Here is a 17,104-nt window from a genome sequence, read left to right as displayed (position 1 = left end):
ATGCCCCTCTTTCACATCAAATCAATTGGTCAATAACTGCCCCCCTTTTCCTGCGTGTGCACAGGTAGGCAGCTCTCATCTGTCCCTGCGCAATGTTGATTTGATTTGCACTTATGTTTTTACAAATAATCAATGCTCCATTTTGACTTATACAAAGGCCTGTAACAGTATACATCGTCAGAGAGGGAAAAGGAGCGAAACCAGGAAAGAAGGTGAACGTATTAATGGGAATGCCATTGATAGAGAAGATAAATACCAGGATGTCACAATGCTGCGTGGGTCTAAAATATCACAGAATCGTTCGTAAAAGTAGCAATACTGCAATGTAGAAAGAAAAAATAAAGAAATGTAAAATCTTAATTTACAAAGAAGGTGCTCAAGTACACCTCATATTTGTATTTGAAAAATATACTTTCACTTACATTCCACTACTGAAGGTAACCTTGGTATGTTATCATCTCTTCTGTCAGTTTCTTTCTCTTGAATTTGTTTGATTGAAATGCTTATTATTTCCTGAAAAAAAAATTGCATGCATGAGGTTGAGGAAACCTTTCTATGAAGCTGTCACATCATAGGGTGTGTACGTGAGTGGGGGAAAAGAGGGATGTTGCATGAATGTACAGTGAAAACATGAAATTGGGCTGTTTGTTAATCCAGCTATGAGAGAGAGAGAGAGAGAGAGAGAGAGACTGATTTGAAGTCCCTGTTCGTCAGACTCAGTTATTTATCACTATTAAATGGTTAATTTTCCTGGGTGCCCTGAGGACTTAGGGGTCTGTTAAGCTGTAGGGAAGAGTTGTCAAGGGCTGGTGTGAATGCTTGATGTACTGTATTAAAAGAGCACTTTTGAGGGATCTAATATGGATTGGTGCTGGTCCCTCATATGTATCCCATTTTTACTTAAACAGGAGGAAAATGATGATATGACTCCCATGACTTTTATTTAATTTTATGTTCAGAGACTATTTGATATACAAGATTCCATATTAAGTATCCATATGTATTTGTGTATAGATTTTTTTCTCTGTATCTTTATACATATATATATATATATATATATATATCTCTGTCTACACTCAGTTGGCGGTTTATTAGGAACACCTAGCTAAAACAAATGCAGTCTAATACAGCAATCCTGATGGTCACAGTTTTCAGTTTTTGTTGAACCTGTTTTAAAGAGGTGCTCATTCAGCTTTATGGTCATTTTGTAGGCTGCTGTTTGTTGTGCTGTTGGAACTATATTGTGTTATAGAGACGGGTGTCTATTATTTTGACCACCCCATTTGTTTCAGTGAGGGTAGGCTAAATTACAGAAACACCACCTTTACAATACATTACTTTTACTTCCTGTCATTTAAGTATTTTTATCAAAACTTTTTAAGTTAAAAACAATTAAATTTATGAGAGCTCCAGTTGGTGAAGAGTAGATCTTACATGGCTGCAGTACTCTGTGCATATTAATCATGTGACCACTTGAGAGTTGCTCTAAGTATTTCTCTTACTCTTGATTGCTTTTACTTTTTTTTTTTCTTCCTAAGTTGCCTTAAGATCAGTCTTATGTGTGTGTAATTTTTAGAAGTTTGATAAATATGGGCTCAAAACATCTCTTTTCCAATGTTTATTATTCCAAGGTATTTTGCCCTGGTGGTTAGCTTGAAGTCACACCACCTAAATAGCCTAAATTATCCACTGTTCTGTGTTGTGTTACATATTTGTGGCAGTTTGGTACCAAGAGGAACCAGATACAAACAAACAGTGCATAGCTCCCATAAAATTAGCTGAATTGATTGTATTAGTGTAAATTGATTTTATCATAATGTAACTGAGGCAGTGGTGCATTTCTAGCCATTCTGCCAAAAGTTTGTTGACAAGCCTGTTGGTCTTTTCACCAAATGGAAGATATTGTTGAAGGCTGATTTGAATGGTTTTTTCCACTCGGCTGCTCGTAATCATGGTTTAAACGTGGATGCTGCATAAGGCCTGTCTCATAGTCAGTGTTCCAGTTCATACCAAAAGATGGGACTGAGGTCATCGTCTTTTGTAGGCCAGTTGGGTTCTCCCACAGCAAACTCTGAAAACCATTTCTTTATGGACCTCACTTTGTGTATTTTCATGTAAAAACAGGAAAGAATTTTCCCCAAACTGCTGCAACACAGTTGATGTGGTACCAGAACTCAGTGGTGTCCATAGTTTTTTTTTTTTTTTTTTTTTTTTTTTATAAATCTTTTGTTATTTGACTAAATACATAATTTTGGAAAAAAAAAATACACTGAAGGCATGTCAAACGAATCTGTCTCTATCTCTCACACTTACTCTGTGTATGCTTAAATTTATGTGTCTGTGTGCAGGCCCCTCTTGTCTCTGCTCAAGTTTCCTCTCATTAGGCAGTCCTGACAGCTGCTGGAAGAGGCAGAGGAGCCATACTAATCAGCTGACAGTAATAGCACTCTTTAAAACCCCACGATACAAGAGAGGGAGAAAAGAGAGCAAACAAACACCAATTACTGTCCGTCACGAGGAGGAGGGGGGGCAATCGTGTTTGGGTACTCTTTGTAATCATGTGCTCCTTGCTGTACTCGCAGACCAATAAATAGGGTCAGCCGGATTTGTGTCCACAGGGAGGAGATGAATATTAGTGTCAAGTAGGAAAACACAATTTTTGTCCTCTGACCTGGAGAGTGAGAAGCTTGTTGAGTTTAATAGTCTTGTGCCTGTTTTGTGTTTGGGTCTGTTATCCTCTTTCATTTTGGAACATTCACCCCCCCACATGTCAGATAACTGCAGGTTTTCTGCTAAGCTGATGGAGCAGCAGAAACAAAGAGGGCAGTTAAAGTGCTATTAGTTTTGATTGGTTAGTAATGGGCTCTTATTCACTTGCCAATTTATTGATCCATCAGTAATCAATTTTGGCTCATTCCCAACCCATGAGCTGAATCTCAGTCCATTTACTGAAGTGTCTGCGTCAAGACGAAAATTGACCCCAGCCCTTCACATTCTAAATTCTGATGAGACGATCCAGTTCCTCTTTAATGTGGAGTTCTGTCACATTGCATTGGAACACACACATCAGTCACATACATGTTACAGCCTGTTGGCTTCAGAGGCTGTCTGAGAGACTGTCTGCTGTCTCTGACCTGCGGATGCGCCTCATCTGTTGGTTCTGGTCTTACTCGAGCCGGTTCCTCTGGCCTGTTCACGGTGGTCTAGGGTAACACTTTCTCATCCCTCTCAGGATCACATCCTTGATAGCAACAGCTCCTCAATTATGCAGTGACAAAGAGAGATCGGCTGTCTGCTTGGATGTGGACAAGATAATATGGTGACACTGAGTGTGCATTACATCAGTTCCCTGCATGGGTCAAGGCTCTGGGTTCGGAGCCAAGGCCTTCAAAGGACAGTGCAGCCAGTTAACCTTATTTGAACAAGTTTCTTAGGAGGTGGTATTTGATGCCGACTGTACATTTACACATTTCGAATAACAAAGTTTTTCTAAGCTAACGCATAGCATACACCTCAGTAGACACACTGTATTGTTAAAAAAAAGTCAGTGCTGCTTCTGACGATTTTTTTTCTGTCTGTTGCCTGTTTGAGCTGTTACATTCAGTTCAGTACAAAACTAGGCCTGTGCAAAAAAGTGTAATAGCTCAGTAGCCACATGTCTGCAGCAGAATTATCACATCACAATTGTTTATGTGGCTTTTGCAGTCTTTGAGTAAGTTTTTGAGCTGAGCTTTAAACGGTGCTTTCAGTCACCAGTGAGGAGCTCCAGCTCTAAAAGCTACTGATTCAGTCAGTGAAACTGATGATTCAGAATAGTCAGTTTAGTCTTAATACATTCAAACATACAAGCCCACTAATATTAGGAAATTGCAGAACCTACAATTATCTGGCAAACATGATGTACACTAAAGACTGTTTAAATCATTAGTGCAACATTTTGTTAAATATGCTTATTTGCTGCCAAGAGTTAGATGTGAAGTTTGATACTGTGCTCAGGTCAATATACTAAATGTGTAACTGGAGCATGTAGCCGGTTAGCTTAGCTTAGTATAAAGACTGGTAGTAAAAAACAGCTAGTTCGGCTCCGAGGGTAAAAGAATTTGCCTACCACCCCTTCTATAAAGATCACTAATTAACATGTTATATCCTGTGTTAATATAGACAAAAGAAAGTACAATTTGCTGTTTTACAGTGGCGATTTCTTGTCTGGGACCAGTAACTTTGTGTCGAGTCTCTGCTGGTAGTTAACAAATAGTTTGATATATAACCCCCCCATAAAAGGACAAGTTATTGTTTTTACAGATCAGACATGCATGATATAATGTGTATATTTGTGCGCTTTAAAGGTGCTGATCTTTTACCTTTGGATTAAGTAGCCAGGCTGGAGCCAGCCTAGCTATTACCCAGTCTGTATGCTGAGCTAAACCAACCGACTGCTTGCAACATATTTACTACATAGACATGAGAGTGGTATCAATCTTCTCATCTTTCTCTGCAAGAAAGTAAATAAGCATAATTCCCCAATTGTCAAACTAATATTTTTTCGCTGATGAGTTTACATGAATCAATGGTGCGATTAATAAGATATGAAACAAACAAGCTCCTTTTTTTAAACTACATTCTTGGTTGAATAGGTCGCCCGGGTCACATTTAGATATTGTTAAGTGGCTTTGAATAGCTCCCTTGATTTCACAGTTCCAAATGACCCGCGATAATCAGGCCATTAAAATGAGCCCATTCTCCACATCTGACACACTTCCACTCCCGCCTCATTTGAATAACAAATCAGCTCTGGAGTGCTTTCTCAAACAGAAAGGGGGGAAAAAAAGAGGGAAAACCGACTTTCTCTTTATTTTCAGGTTAACCTTATCTCTATATTCAGGAGCAAAGATAGTAAGTAAGCTAGAGGGGGGGAAAGGTCCCGTCAAAAGTGCCAGTGCCTGTGTGAAAGTACCCGGTTTTCTTAATTCATCCCTTAGGACCGGATAAGTCTATCAATCTGTTAAATTGGAAAGCCATTAGGTGCCCTGGTTTATGTGTTTCAAGCTGTTAACTAGAGGCTGATTGATTGTTGTTCCTTTGATGGGATATGCTGATCTAATCTCACTGTGTGCACGTTTGCAATAAATTACACAATTCATTTCCCCCATTTAGAGGTGGGGGGAAATCACACCTCCGGGCATGCCTACGCTCTGCAGGCAAAAGAGCAGGGAACCTATTTTATGGTGCCATTTAGTCAGCAAGCTTTCAGCAATCCCAGCCTTCTTTCTAACCCCCTCCCTCGCCCTCTACCCCTCCAAAAAATCGAAGCATAATCAAGGTGTATGTTTAGAAAATTTATTGTTATAATTTTCCCCCATAATCTCTTCCATTTTCCTGCAGCCACGCTGACATAGATCATCATCTAAAAAGAGAGAATGGATAGCAGTTTAAAATTTATCGGTCTTTGATTCTCAATTATACGTGTTTATGACTTCATCTGTCTTCAGTGACTTCAACCTTTTCCATTATGGCGGAATATTATTTGTACGGAATCCATTAAATTCACAAGGCAGGACTCTAATGGTCGGGCTGCAGCGATTTGCAGAGGGAAAAGTTTTGAAAGGCTGGCTTTAGGAAAAACGCGGCTGTTATGACACAAGAAATTGCTTTATTGATGGTCTGCTCTGCTGCCTGTGCATTTGGCCATTTGTTACCCGGCCCATGTCTATATCTCAGGTTGACACTGATGAGAACTTTTCTGTTGCCCTCTCCAGATTACCGAGTTGTAATGACACATCCAGGCAGGCTGGGTAAAAGCTGACGATCCAGGGCAGAGTTTTTAGAGGTACAGAGGGTGGATATTGAGGCTGGGCGCCTGGAGGGCTCAGATGAAGCTGCTCATAATAGAGAAAAAGGGCTACATCGCTTCTATGACTGTTTCCGTCCAAACCTTACAGAGGTCATCATCTCTGCTGAAAAACAATAAAGGAAGAAGGAGTGATAAAATGTAGATAAAATGAGAGCATGGCAGATAAAAAGGAGAACACATCTTTTCTGTGCCCATATCTATTCATAAGGTACATGCTAAGTGACATGTTTTCAAATATTTCTGTTTGTATTTTTGTGTCTTGCACACAAAGTGCCCAAGGTTATTTTACAGCTCAGTCTTAATCAAAATATTCTGCCTTCTCTCCCGATACTCGTCCAGCATCAAACCAAGGTATTTGTACTGATGAATGAATGATAGCACAATTGAAAGTTAAAAACAACAGAATATCTCTCCAATTATTTTTACGCTATTTGTGTTTCGTCTTGATTCACCACTAGTCTCCATTTCCAGCACCATTCCGCAACAATGATCAGCATAATCAGCATAATCTATCTTTTTCATGTTCAGCAACTAAAACCCCACATATAATAATATGACAACCTGATCATCGACAAGCTTTAATTTGAAGATCTAAATCATTAATATAAATAGAAAACAATGCTGGAGACAAAACATCTTCCTTCATACCAAATTGTTGGGAAAATCATTCAGCTGTATATTCATTAACCTGAACACGGGCAACAGGTGCTTGATAAAGAGACTTAATGGCATAATAAAACTTCCAATGAAGTTTAATAACCAATACTGAAGAAGCTCCCTATTAATCCAATCAAACGCTGTCTTGCAATTAATAAAGCAAACAAATGTAGGCGTATTCTCCCTAAATCTTGCATGTATAATTGAAGTGACTGCATATGATCAATACGTGCTCTGGCCTTTCTAAATCCATTTTGCTCAGCCAATAGATGTCAAATTTTTTGAAGATTTAGGAACAGGTTTAATAACCGTGTTACGCTACTGTGGGTGCAATACCACTCTCAAAACTAGACTGAAACAATCCATAGTAGATATTACACAACCTTGGCGACTTTTAGTTTTGCATCTATTACATTTTTTACCTCTTCTTCAGAGGTACATTTAAAAACATATTACAGTTATATACATAAGCTTTCATTTCTGATTCCATTACCTCTTTTGAAGTAGTTATTTCATTCACAAAAAAAAACATCATCAAATGAGTTGTTTATGAAAGCCCTAAAAGGCAAGTGATTATTATTTATTTATATTTTTTTTTTGCCTTTCAGGGCTTCTGTAGTTGGTGCACCCAGACAGCAAATCCACAAAATTCTTTTTCACTTTTGTACAAATAATAATAATTAATAATAATAATAATAATAATAATAATTTAATACAAACAGAGCAACATTCACCATTCTCTAGTTTTACCTCCATGGGTATTTACCTAGACTTTCTGGGACCCGATCTATGAATTCCATTCAAAAACTGCTGGGGATTATGAGGTAATAAGTGAGTCGCTTTTGTGGTACAATTTTTCTAGAATAATGTAAACCGTCTTTAACAAAGTAAGATCTCCCTCTCCCTCATAACTATTAATGGTGCTGTCTGAATTATTTCTGTCAGGAATATTACCCACATCATTCAGTCAATTGCCAGGACTAGCGATGCGACTAATGAAATCCACACACAAATAAACAGCATCCACTTCAGATAGAATAAACACATGAGCCATTACATGGAATGAGAACCAGTTGATCTTGTGGATCTCAGATCCCTCTGATCCAGAAAACGTATTTTTAAATTGTAGTGCTAGTATCCCTTCTACTGATTTGTGCTTTACTAACTCAGGTTGTTCGTAGTTAGAAAACCAACGCCCACAAATCCTTTAAGTGCCTTTTTGTGCATTGTTGGGTTGTGTCCAAACCAGGTATAAGTCTGCAAGTCAAAGGCTTTATTGCCTTTTTAAATGCGTTTCATTAACTGAGTTTTTCGAGATAGGTATTCACCTCGTTAATCTGAGATTTGAGTGAAGCACTCTGATTTAAGTGTCCTTTTTGCCAAGATAGCGTTCATATCACTGGTTTCAGCTTCTTTCTTCTCTTTAAGCCGAGTCATATTGTATATAGGCTGATTTTAGCACAGAATTATTCAATATTAAAATAATTGATATACTTCCCTTCACCTACAAGCTTGTGAACAACGCCAACTGGAGCTGGAACCTCTATCTAAAAGTGACTAGACATACACTAAGGGAATATTACAGCCTCATGTGACTGAAGTACATTTGCCAGGAGAGCTGTCCTCCTCATCTTAAATACATGTTGTTTCCTGTTTACACAGAAAGTAACAAGATTCCCTCTAGTCAAGTGGCTGCTGAAGTGTTCCAACCTGAATGACATTGAGCTCCTTCGACTGGCTGGTGCAAGGGGCCGAGTAAAAGCTAATCAGGCTGTAATTCAAGGTTCGCCTGGCCACTTACAATCGATACCTGCACAATCCCAATTAAAGCTTGCCGGGTCAGTGGAGGGCCACCAATTCCTTTACAAGTTAAATGCAATACTTAAATCTAAGCTATCTCAGTGTGGCCTTCATTGGTTTAATGGCTCGTCCCAAACAGGAGTATCCAGTGAAAAGTGCAAAGAGGACACAGGGTGGACAGGTTTCAGAGATAAATGCTGCTGTATGTGTGAACACAGTTTTACACCAAGACCTTCTTGTGCAAATGGATTCTGTGCAAACTCTGTGCTTCAAATTCCTCACACCTGCCGAAAACAATATGTTCTGAAAGGCTACATGCATGGATAGGGCTTCATCAGTTGCCATCCATCTTTACCTAAGCCAGAGTCATTTTTGTACTATTAGATTGTGTTCAGGTTATGAAATATGATGCATTTCTGTAGATTAAACTACAGAACAAGGCATTTTTTTACATTCTGATTATACTTTAAGTACATTTTACTAATAATGCTTAGCTACTTTTACCTAAGTTACATTTTCATTGCTGGACCTTTACTTGCAATGGATTATATTTATATTACAGTATTTGCTATTCTTACTTAAGTAAAGGATCTGAATATTTCCTCCACCAGTGCTAGAACTCAAAATAACAAACTCACAGCTCCACCATCAACATCTCTTACCCACCTATTTCTTCTATTCTCCTTCCAGTTTTCTCCCTCTGAGCTTTTGCCATTGCGTTCATGTCTTTTATCACAATTTTGACCCACAGAAAGGAATTCTCACAAGATATCAAAACAAAAATCTATATTTAATATGGGAGCAATTACAAAGTGAAGTTGGCTGCACAGGGCCGTTGTCACCAGAGCGCGTGTTTTTCATCAAATAGGTCATTAGACGATGATGGATGTAAACCTATAAAGTATCTAAACTGGACCTTTTAACAAACCACGAGCAACACTATCATTTCTCTAATAGAACCTGCTGACCGTGTCATTCCCTCCTGCCATTTGTCATTTTTCCTTGTGAAATAATCAATATCTGGGTGCTTTGAAATAAATAATATAAAAGTCATAGTAACCTACCCGAGGAGCAACAAAAATAGACTTATGGAGCATTCACAAGGCCTATGTAGCCTCTGGCCAATGTCTACTGCATGTTTCTAATCAGTGCATAATATGAACTGTATCTTTAAAAGTAGAGCCTAGCAGATCTTGTTAATTTTCATAGTTACAATTTGTTGTGTTCTCTGTATCCCCAGTTAAACATGTTGGAATGCCATTATATCAGAAAAGCACATTATTATTTGTGGCATAAATATTGCTGTGCTCTTCAGGTCAATATGACAAATATATACAAGAGTTAAATTTTATCAAACTCTTATTTTTGTTCTATTTCTATCTCTTCTTTTTAGTTAGCATTGTAACCAGCTAGACCAGGCTGAGCTGTCCTGTCTCATCACTTTCCGATACCGAGTCACTAGTATCCAATCTGGCCTGAAGAAATAGCGCTGCTCTGAGGGCGTATTGTAACCTCTTGTTTTGTACAACAACAATGGTGGAAGCTTTTGGCAAGCGACCATCACCACCAACCGCTCCCAGCAAGAAAGAAAGTTCGGGTGCAGAGAAAATTTACAAATAGCCCCTTGAATCCTTACCCAAGACAGCTGTCTGGTTTTGTTTCCTGTTGTGTGAATTGACGACATCAGCACATACAGCTCTGAAGCTGTATAACTCTATATTATTATCTGGATCTGCACCAAAGTATGCAAACCTATAGCTCTCGAAACCAATCGCATTTTTTAACCAGATCCACACCAAACTCCTATAAATCGAGTGCGTCAAGACTGACCAGAATGAAGTTTCTTTTTATTCTTTGTGTTCGGTGTTAACATAACTGGCATGTGATTCAGTTGTACTACAATAATATGAAATGACTATCTGAATGTTCTGTTTCACACAAGTACCATAAGAATTTATAGTCCGTCTCCCTTACACCTCCAGAAATCAAAGATTCAGACCCTGAGGAGCTGGCCATATTCCCATATTCACAAATATCAAAATAATGTCAGTTCTTGGATTTTGTACAAAGACAAGCTCCCACCTCATACTGAGAGTGTCATGAAATAGCTGTGATGGTGACCACATAAGGAAAGGCAGTACTTTAACATCCTAGTAACAGAGTATCTCCACCTGAGCGGCTCTCTAAATGAATAACACATGTTAATTACACAGACGTGTTGGTGCGTGTGGGAACTCTACAGATGACAGGGGAAAAAAAGCAGCCAGTACAACCTTTACCTCGTCACTGACACCTGTCATTATGGCTGCATGTCAGATGGCTAATGAATGTGTTCAGGGACCAGATGATGATGATTCATAACTGAAATGGATACATCTCAGTTCAGCCACATGATCAAACTGTTTTATATTACAGATACGCTATATTAAGAACCGTCTTGTCACTGTCTCTCTTGGTCTTACCTAAATTTGTTTTTGTCCCTTTGGAGGACGATGCATTGACAGTTCCCTAATCTTAATCATAACCAATGCATGTCTACCCCAACTTTAACCAAAACATTCATCTTCACCTTAAAATTCAATATCATGCCTTGTTGGGAACCGCTTTCTGCCACCAAATTAGAGATGACTCCCCATAATGTGACAGTAGCCTATAATGCAATTTTCGTCCCCACGTCACTAATACACGCTCCTTCCACACACTTGCATTTCACCAACGTGGCCCACAGAGGGCGCTGTCTCCCCGTCTTCCTCTACACCAGCTTCCAACCAGTAGACTTTTTTTTTTTTTTTTTTTTTTAAACAAGTCAATTAATATCAATGAGTGAATATACATAGCACATTTACAAAGAGTGCAATCTGAGGGATGAATTAACCAAATCGATTAGGGGGGAATAAATGACTGCGCGACCGGCAGACATTGTGGAAGTGGCCCTCGCTGAAAATCAATGAATTAGAAATATGAATCTAATCGCCCATTGGTGACATGTCGAGTAGCTGCAGCCTGATCTCAGGCCTTTTTCATATTGTCTCTGAGAAGCGAGAATTAGGGGACTGTTTGACGATTCGACTGTTGGCATGGTGATCATATATACACTCTTATTAAAGCTATATGTAATTGTTTTGTCGAGTTTGGATGAAAATTTTCACCATTCTGCACAAGAAATGAGGCATATTAGTGATTGAAAAATATAATGATGATGAAACTTTTGCTCCATTTTAATTTCTGTGACTGTTTTTATGAGTTTGCATATAGCGGGGCTTTTATGTGCTGCTGAGTAGGATGTTACTGGTTTATTCATCTGGCATACACACACGCATGGGTGGATTTTATTCAATGTAATTCGCTTTAACGGATTCACTATATAAAAGCACAATTAGGCCTTAGATTATCCAGTATTAGGTCCACAGACTGTAGCCTTTTTAAAATTTCTTTAAAATACATATGTTTTGTTGATGTTTTTTATGTGATATTTCGGGTAATGATCTATTTAAAAATAGCCAATTTTTAATAATCCACCATACACCTGCATCCTGAATGGAAGTGGTTCAAAATATGTTTCTAAATAGGAAAAACAAACTCTGGATTATGAGTAGCCTCTTGCAGTCCATCTGTGGCTGACTGTAGGCTAATGTTAGTTGCGTGTTGAGGCGCTTGTTCTGACGGCGCTTATCCCAAACCTTCCTTTTTGGCGCTAACAGCCCTGTGTTCATTTGCTGCCTAATTGGACTATATGAGACCAATAACAGGCGAGCGCACACCGCCAGCAGCCAGAGCGCACAGAGAGGGAGGATGGTCTCTTTCTCTCTCTCTCTCTCTCTCTCTCTCTCTCTCTCTCTCTCTCTCTCTCTCTCTCTCTCTCTCTCTCTCTCTCCCCCCTCACCGTCTCTCCCTTAATCCCATTTGCCATTGTACATGCCCAATCGCCTATACTTTCCGCATTTAACTTGGATGACATTTTTATTTCATCATTAGCATCAGACTGACTGACACGGTGGACACAGTTTGCGTTTTGACGAAAGAGCCCGGAATGAGACATCTCCATGTTATTAAATTTTTTCACGCCTCAAACATTTTATTTTATTATTTTTCTAGGCTAGAAGGACGTGTGTTTTGACGCGCTCCCCGAGTGTGAATCGAGTCTCCGCGTTAAATCATTGAGAAGAATAAAACAGGAGCTCCACGCAGTCCGGATATCGACTGTCTGTAAATCAGCCTTTTTTTTTTTTTTTCTTTTGTAATTCCTGCTTCCGTGGTCCTCTGCGTTCAGACCACAACCACAGCGATGCCAGAGACAACGCAAGAGACGTGCGCTTCGGCCAAAGACTCTCCTTTCTTCATTAAGAACCTGCTGAACTGTGATAGCAAACCGTCCAAACCCAAGCCCGTACTGGCTGCCACCAAGGCGGCCTTGGAGGGAGGATTTTCCCTTTCTCAAGTCGGGGACTTGCACTTTCCACGCTTTGACCTGCCCGCACAGAGGTTCAGTCTACCGGCTCACTACTTGGAGCGCACCTCGGCGTGGTGGTACCCCTACACCCTCAGCTCATCCGCCCACCTACACAGAACTGAAGGTAAGGCTGAGACAGAAAACTACAGTATTTATTATAAATGATGGATACATAGAGTGTGTCACTTATGAGCAAGCAACCGCCACACCTTTAGCCTTTGGATTATAGCGCCTTTGATGTTGGAGTTTCTCTTAATCATTAAAATAGAGAGGGAAAACTTTGATTAAATTTTTTATTTTTTTTTAAACGGTCAAATCATTGGTAACATGTCCCCTGTGTGTTTGGTGACATTATAACATCTTGTCAGCAACCGGTCATTGCACTTCCTCCTCGGAATTGCACTCGATAAAAGTGGAATTTGTGCGTTTTGGGGATAGGAAATAATAATAACCCTATACCACACCACAGAGTGCATAGTGATGTGACGCCCTTTCCTCAATGAAGGCCTATTTTGTTATGCCACGACGCGGGATAATAGATCAATAAAGTGACTCACTGTGCATAAAATGAAGTAGACATCATGAAATCATCGGGTGAGGGTGACGATGCGCAACGTGCTTTTGATTTGTCTATTGGCGCTCACTATGAACATCTTACCCCCGAGGCCTGGCCACTGACAGCCTGTTCCTGTGATTTATTCACGTGGGATTTAAAACACGCTGATATGAATGGCACTATCATGCAAAGAAAAGATGGGATTTCTTTCAGTTTTTTTTAAGTTAGGAGAATGATAGTGAAACGCTGATTTGTTGAAACGACTAAGAAGTAAAGCAGGCCAATGGATTGTGAATGTTTTACTTATTCTATTGAAAATGCCCTTTTTAGTAGGGTATAAATAGTAGCCTGATTTAGTACATAGTTGAATATGATGTCTGAAAATGGTTTATGTTTATGTTGTAAATCTAATTTTCTGGCACTATTTACAATCATTTTCGTTTTTCTAAAGTAGTACCAAAGCAGTGTCAACAGGGTGTAATAAAAGCACAAATACATAGAACATCAGTCCTCATTGATAATGACCACATCTCCCTGTTTCCCCATTCCAGTCACCGAGAAACCACGAGTCAGGGACTCCTCTCCAACCTCGGGCACCGACAGAGACTCTCCGGACATGGTGCTCAAATCTGAGCCTGACGCCAAAGACGACGACGAGGATGATGAGCACAATAACAACAAAAGTGGTGACGAGATAATCCTGGAGGAGAGCGACGCGGAAGAAACCAAAAAAGACGAACTGGAGGAGTGGAAGAAGAGAGACGACGACAAGAAGCCGTGCCGCAAGAAGAAGACGCGCACGGTTTTCTCCCGGAGCCAGGTGTTCCAGCTGGAGTCCACCTTCGACATGAAGCGGTACCTGAGCAGCTCGGAGCGCGCCGGCCTGGCCGCGTCCCTCCACCTGACGGAGACTCAGGTGAAGATCTGGTTCCAGAACAGGAGGAACAAGTGGAAAAGGCAGCTGGCCGCGGAGCTGGAGGCCGCGAACCTGAGCCACGCCGCGGCGCAGAGGATAGTCCGAGTGCCCATCCTCTACCACGAGAACTCGGCATCGGAGAGCGCAGGTGCCGCTGCCAACGTGCCCGTGAGCCAACCGCTGCTCACCTTCCCGCACCCTGGCGTATACTACTCCCACCCCATCGTCACATCCGTGCCGCTGCTGAGACCGGTTTGAAAATAGCAGAAGTCAAAATCAAGTAAAGAAAAAAAAGACAAAATATTTTTGTACAATTGAATAAAAAAAGAAGAGAGAGAGAGAGAGACACTGCAGGCCTACGTGGACCTATTTTGGCAAATATAGCCTATTGTGTCATTTTCCATAAGGGTGCCGTTTACACGTGATCCGACAATTCAAATCCCATGTTTTATATTATTATTATTATTATTATTATACGATCACCTGTGGTGTCCACCTGCTCACACTGCCTGTCTTTAATTCTTTCCCTAGTTTTTACACCATGACTTGTTGAACAGGCCAACTGTGTGCGATATTAATTAAAAAAAAGTACCTTGTTTACAAAACGTGGCGGCCTAAAGGCGCGGGCCTGCTTATCCATTAACACACTTATTTTGTTCACATGTCCAGAACTGCTGACACGATGATGTGCAATACACTGACGGTGTGCTGTGAATGAATGAATGAATGAATGAATCCACTAAACCGAGAAAAAAAAAAGTTTTGTTTTGTCTATTCACGTTGGAACACTGATGAGGCTTTGTTGTAATATTTCCCCTTTCTTTTCTTTTTTTCTTTCTTTTTTTGCTGTTTGAAGCGCGTGACGTGGACAATCAAGACACTCTCAGCTGTAAAATACCCCTGTAGCTTTATGTTTAGTTTTAGTGACTCTCGCCCGCGTTCCCTCCACACGGACACGTCCTTCAAGCACAAGTGTGAGCGCCAATTGTCTCTTGATCTACTTTGTGTTTTTGAACAGGAGCGCCAAGATATCGACTACACTGGTGTACAAAATATGTAAATGTATATATTTAATGAGGCGCCGGGAGAGGAGCTGCCACTCGCAGCTTCTCCTTTGTACAGTAAAAACAACGTTTTGATATTGTATTGCTGAACCATGTTGTGAAATAAATGGAGAATATTCCTCACATTTTAGGACATTTTTTGTAAGTCTTCCTTTCTGTATCCAGCCATGGATTAGAAAAATCTCTCAAGTAACCTGATGAGGTTAAATGGAGCCATGTTCTAATCAACATATATTTTAAAATGCTGTGTTCGTGCACCCTGCATAAAATTTCACACACGTTTTACGCAACAATCGAAAACATTATTAAATGTAGATAGTGATAGGACAGATTAATGCTTATCTGATAATAGACACACACACACACACACACACACACACACACACACACACACACACTCACTCTCTCTCCCTCTCACACACACAGACACACTTGGGCAGGTGGGTTTCTGTAATCATCTTGGTGTTATGCACTTTAAAAACGTTATTTTACATAAAAAGTGGCTCGGTCAATTAGATGCGTAATTGCCACCATCTTGCCAAAATGATGGGTAATGTATTCAGAAGAGGACATTACTCCCTGAGTGTGAGCTGCTGTCTTTTAGCCGTATTTTTTCTGTCTGTCTGTGTGTGTGTGTGTGTGTGTGTGTGTGTTGTGTGTGTTGTGTGTGTTGTGTGTGTGTTTGTGTGTTTGTGTTTGTGTGTAATGTGTGAGTGTTATAGTCTATTTTCTGTAGTCTGTGGGAAGTGATCTATGACAAATATCACCACCTCACTATTTTGGTCTTACTGCAAGCCGTCAATGTTATCGCCAATTCATTCTTATTTTATTTTTGTATTTAAGCACATTTATAAAAAAAAAAAAAAAAAAAAAAATCTGAACTGTATTTTATTTTTTGACTAGCCTACCTTTTAAGGAACCTCTTGTCTTTACAAAGAATAGCCTACCAGTGATGTCACTGATTTTTAAGTGATGAAATTTGACCAATTGTGCAAATTATTTAAAAGGTAAAAAACACGTCTATTGAAAATAAGATCCTTGCTGTTTTTAAAATCTGTAAATAGCACCTCACAGTGTCTCCACGGGTAAAGCCATATTGTTCTGTAGTGATCTGGATTAATGGATTTACTTTAAAAAACAAAAAAATTCTCATTTCTCAAATTAGAAATAAATGATTAAACTGGTGCTTTGTAACACATACGATCCTACAGGTGTCACTGGACACTCGATGCGACTTTATCTCAACAAACACATGCGCCATGCGTCATTTTATTAAACATTAAGTTTAAAATAAAAAGTTTTAAAATACATGAGATAATTTTGTTTTCATCCAAATTAACCTGCTTTAATATTTCTCTTGAATAAGGAATTACCTTCCTCCAACTTGAATCAAGACATCGCGTGATTTGAAAAAAATCAGTGGAAATTGAAAAAAAAGTGCCCTAAATAAATACCATAAGTACAGGCTGCCCCATCCCAAGATGACGGCTTTGCTTTATAATCTTAAGAAATTCTTCAAGAATTACATTGAGCCAGGTATTTTTGACAGGTGAGACATGACGAGACTGAACCAGTTAGTCTACAAGGATTACATATACTGTTTTTGTTTAATTTAATTTTATTATTTTAATTTAATTTAATTTAATTTAATTTTACTTTTCATAAAACTGGATGTACTGTGCTAAAGTTTCAAAGGCAGCAATGCAGATCCAAGGGGAGGAGGCTCCGAGAGGAGGGAGGGAACATTCCTCTCAGCCTCTGTTAAATTGGGCACAGTAAAGTAGTGATCAGTAATCAGCAATAATTTGTT

The 17,104-nt window shown here is 39.5% G+C and overlaps 1 protein-coding gene and 1 long non-coding RNA gene across 2 annotated transcripts in view; both read left to right on the top strand.

The window, feature by feature from the left end:
• The window catches only part of LOC130181435 (uncharacterized), a 114,369-nt gene that overhangs the window by 8,364 nt on the left and 88,901 nt on the right, over positions 1-17,104 (top strand). The window lies entirely within an intron of this gene.
• Positions 11,968-15,890, top strand: hmx3a (H6 family homeobox 3a). Its single transcript, XM_056395651.1, has 2 exons — positions 11,968-12,882; positions 13,866-15,890. The coding sequence occupies exons 1-2, from the start codon at positions 12,594-12,596 to the stop codon at positions 14,486-14,488; spliced, it is 912 nt and encodes a 303-aa protein (XP_056251626.1). The 5' UTR covers positions 11,968-12,593; the 3' UTR covers positions 14,489-15,890.

This window comes from Seriola aureovittata, chromosome 14, assembly GCF_021018895.1.
Source record: "Seriola aureovittata isolate HTS-2021-v1 ecotype China chromosome 14, ASM2101889v1, whole genome shotgun sequence".
Taxonomy (NCBI): Eukaryota; Metazoa; Chordata; class Actinopteri; order Carangiformes; family Carangidae; genus Seriola; species Seriola aureovittata.
The sequence above is the reverse complement of the archived record's forward strand: the minus strand, read 5'-3'. Positions and strand labels throughout refer to the sequence as shown.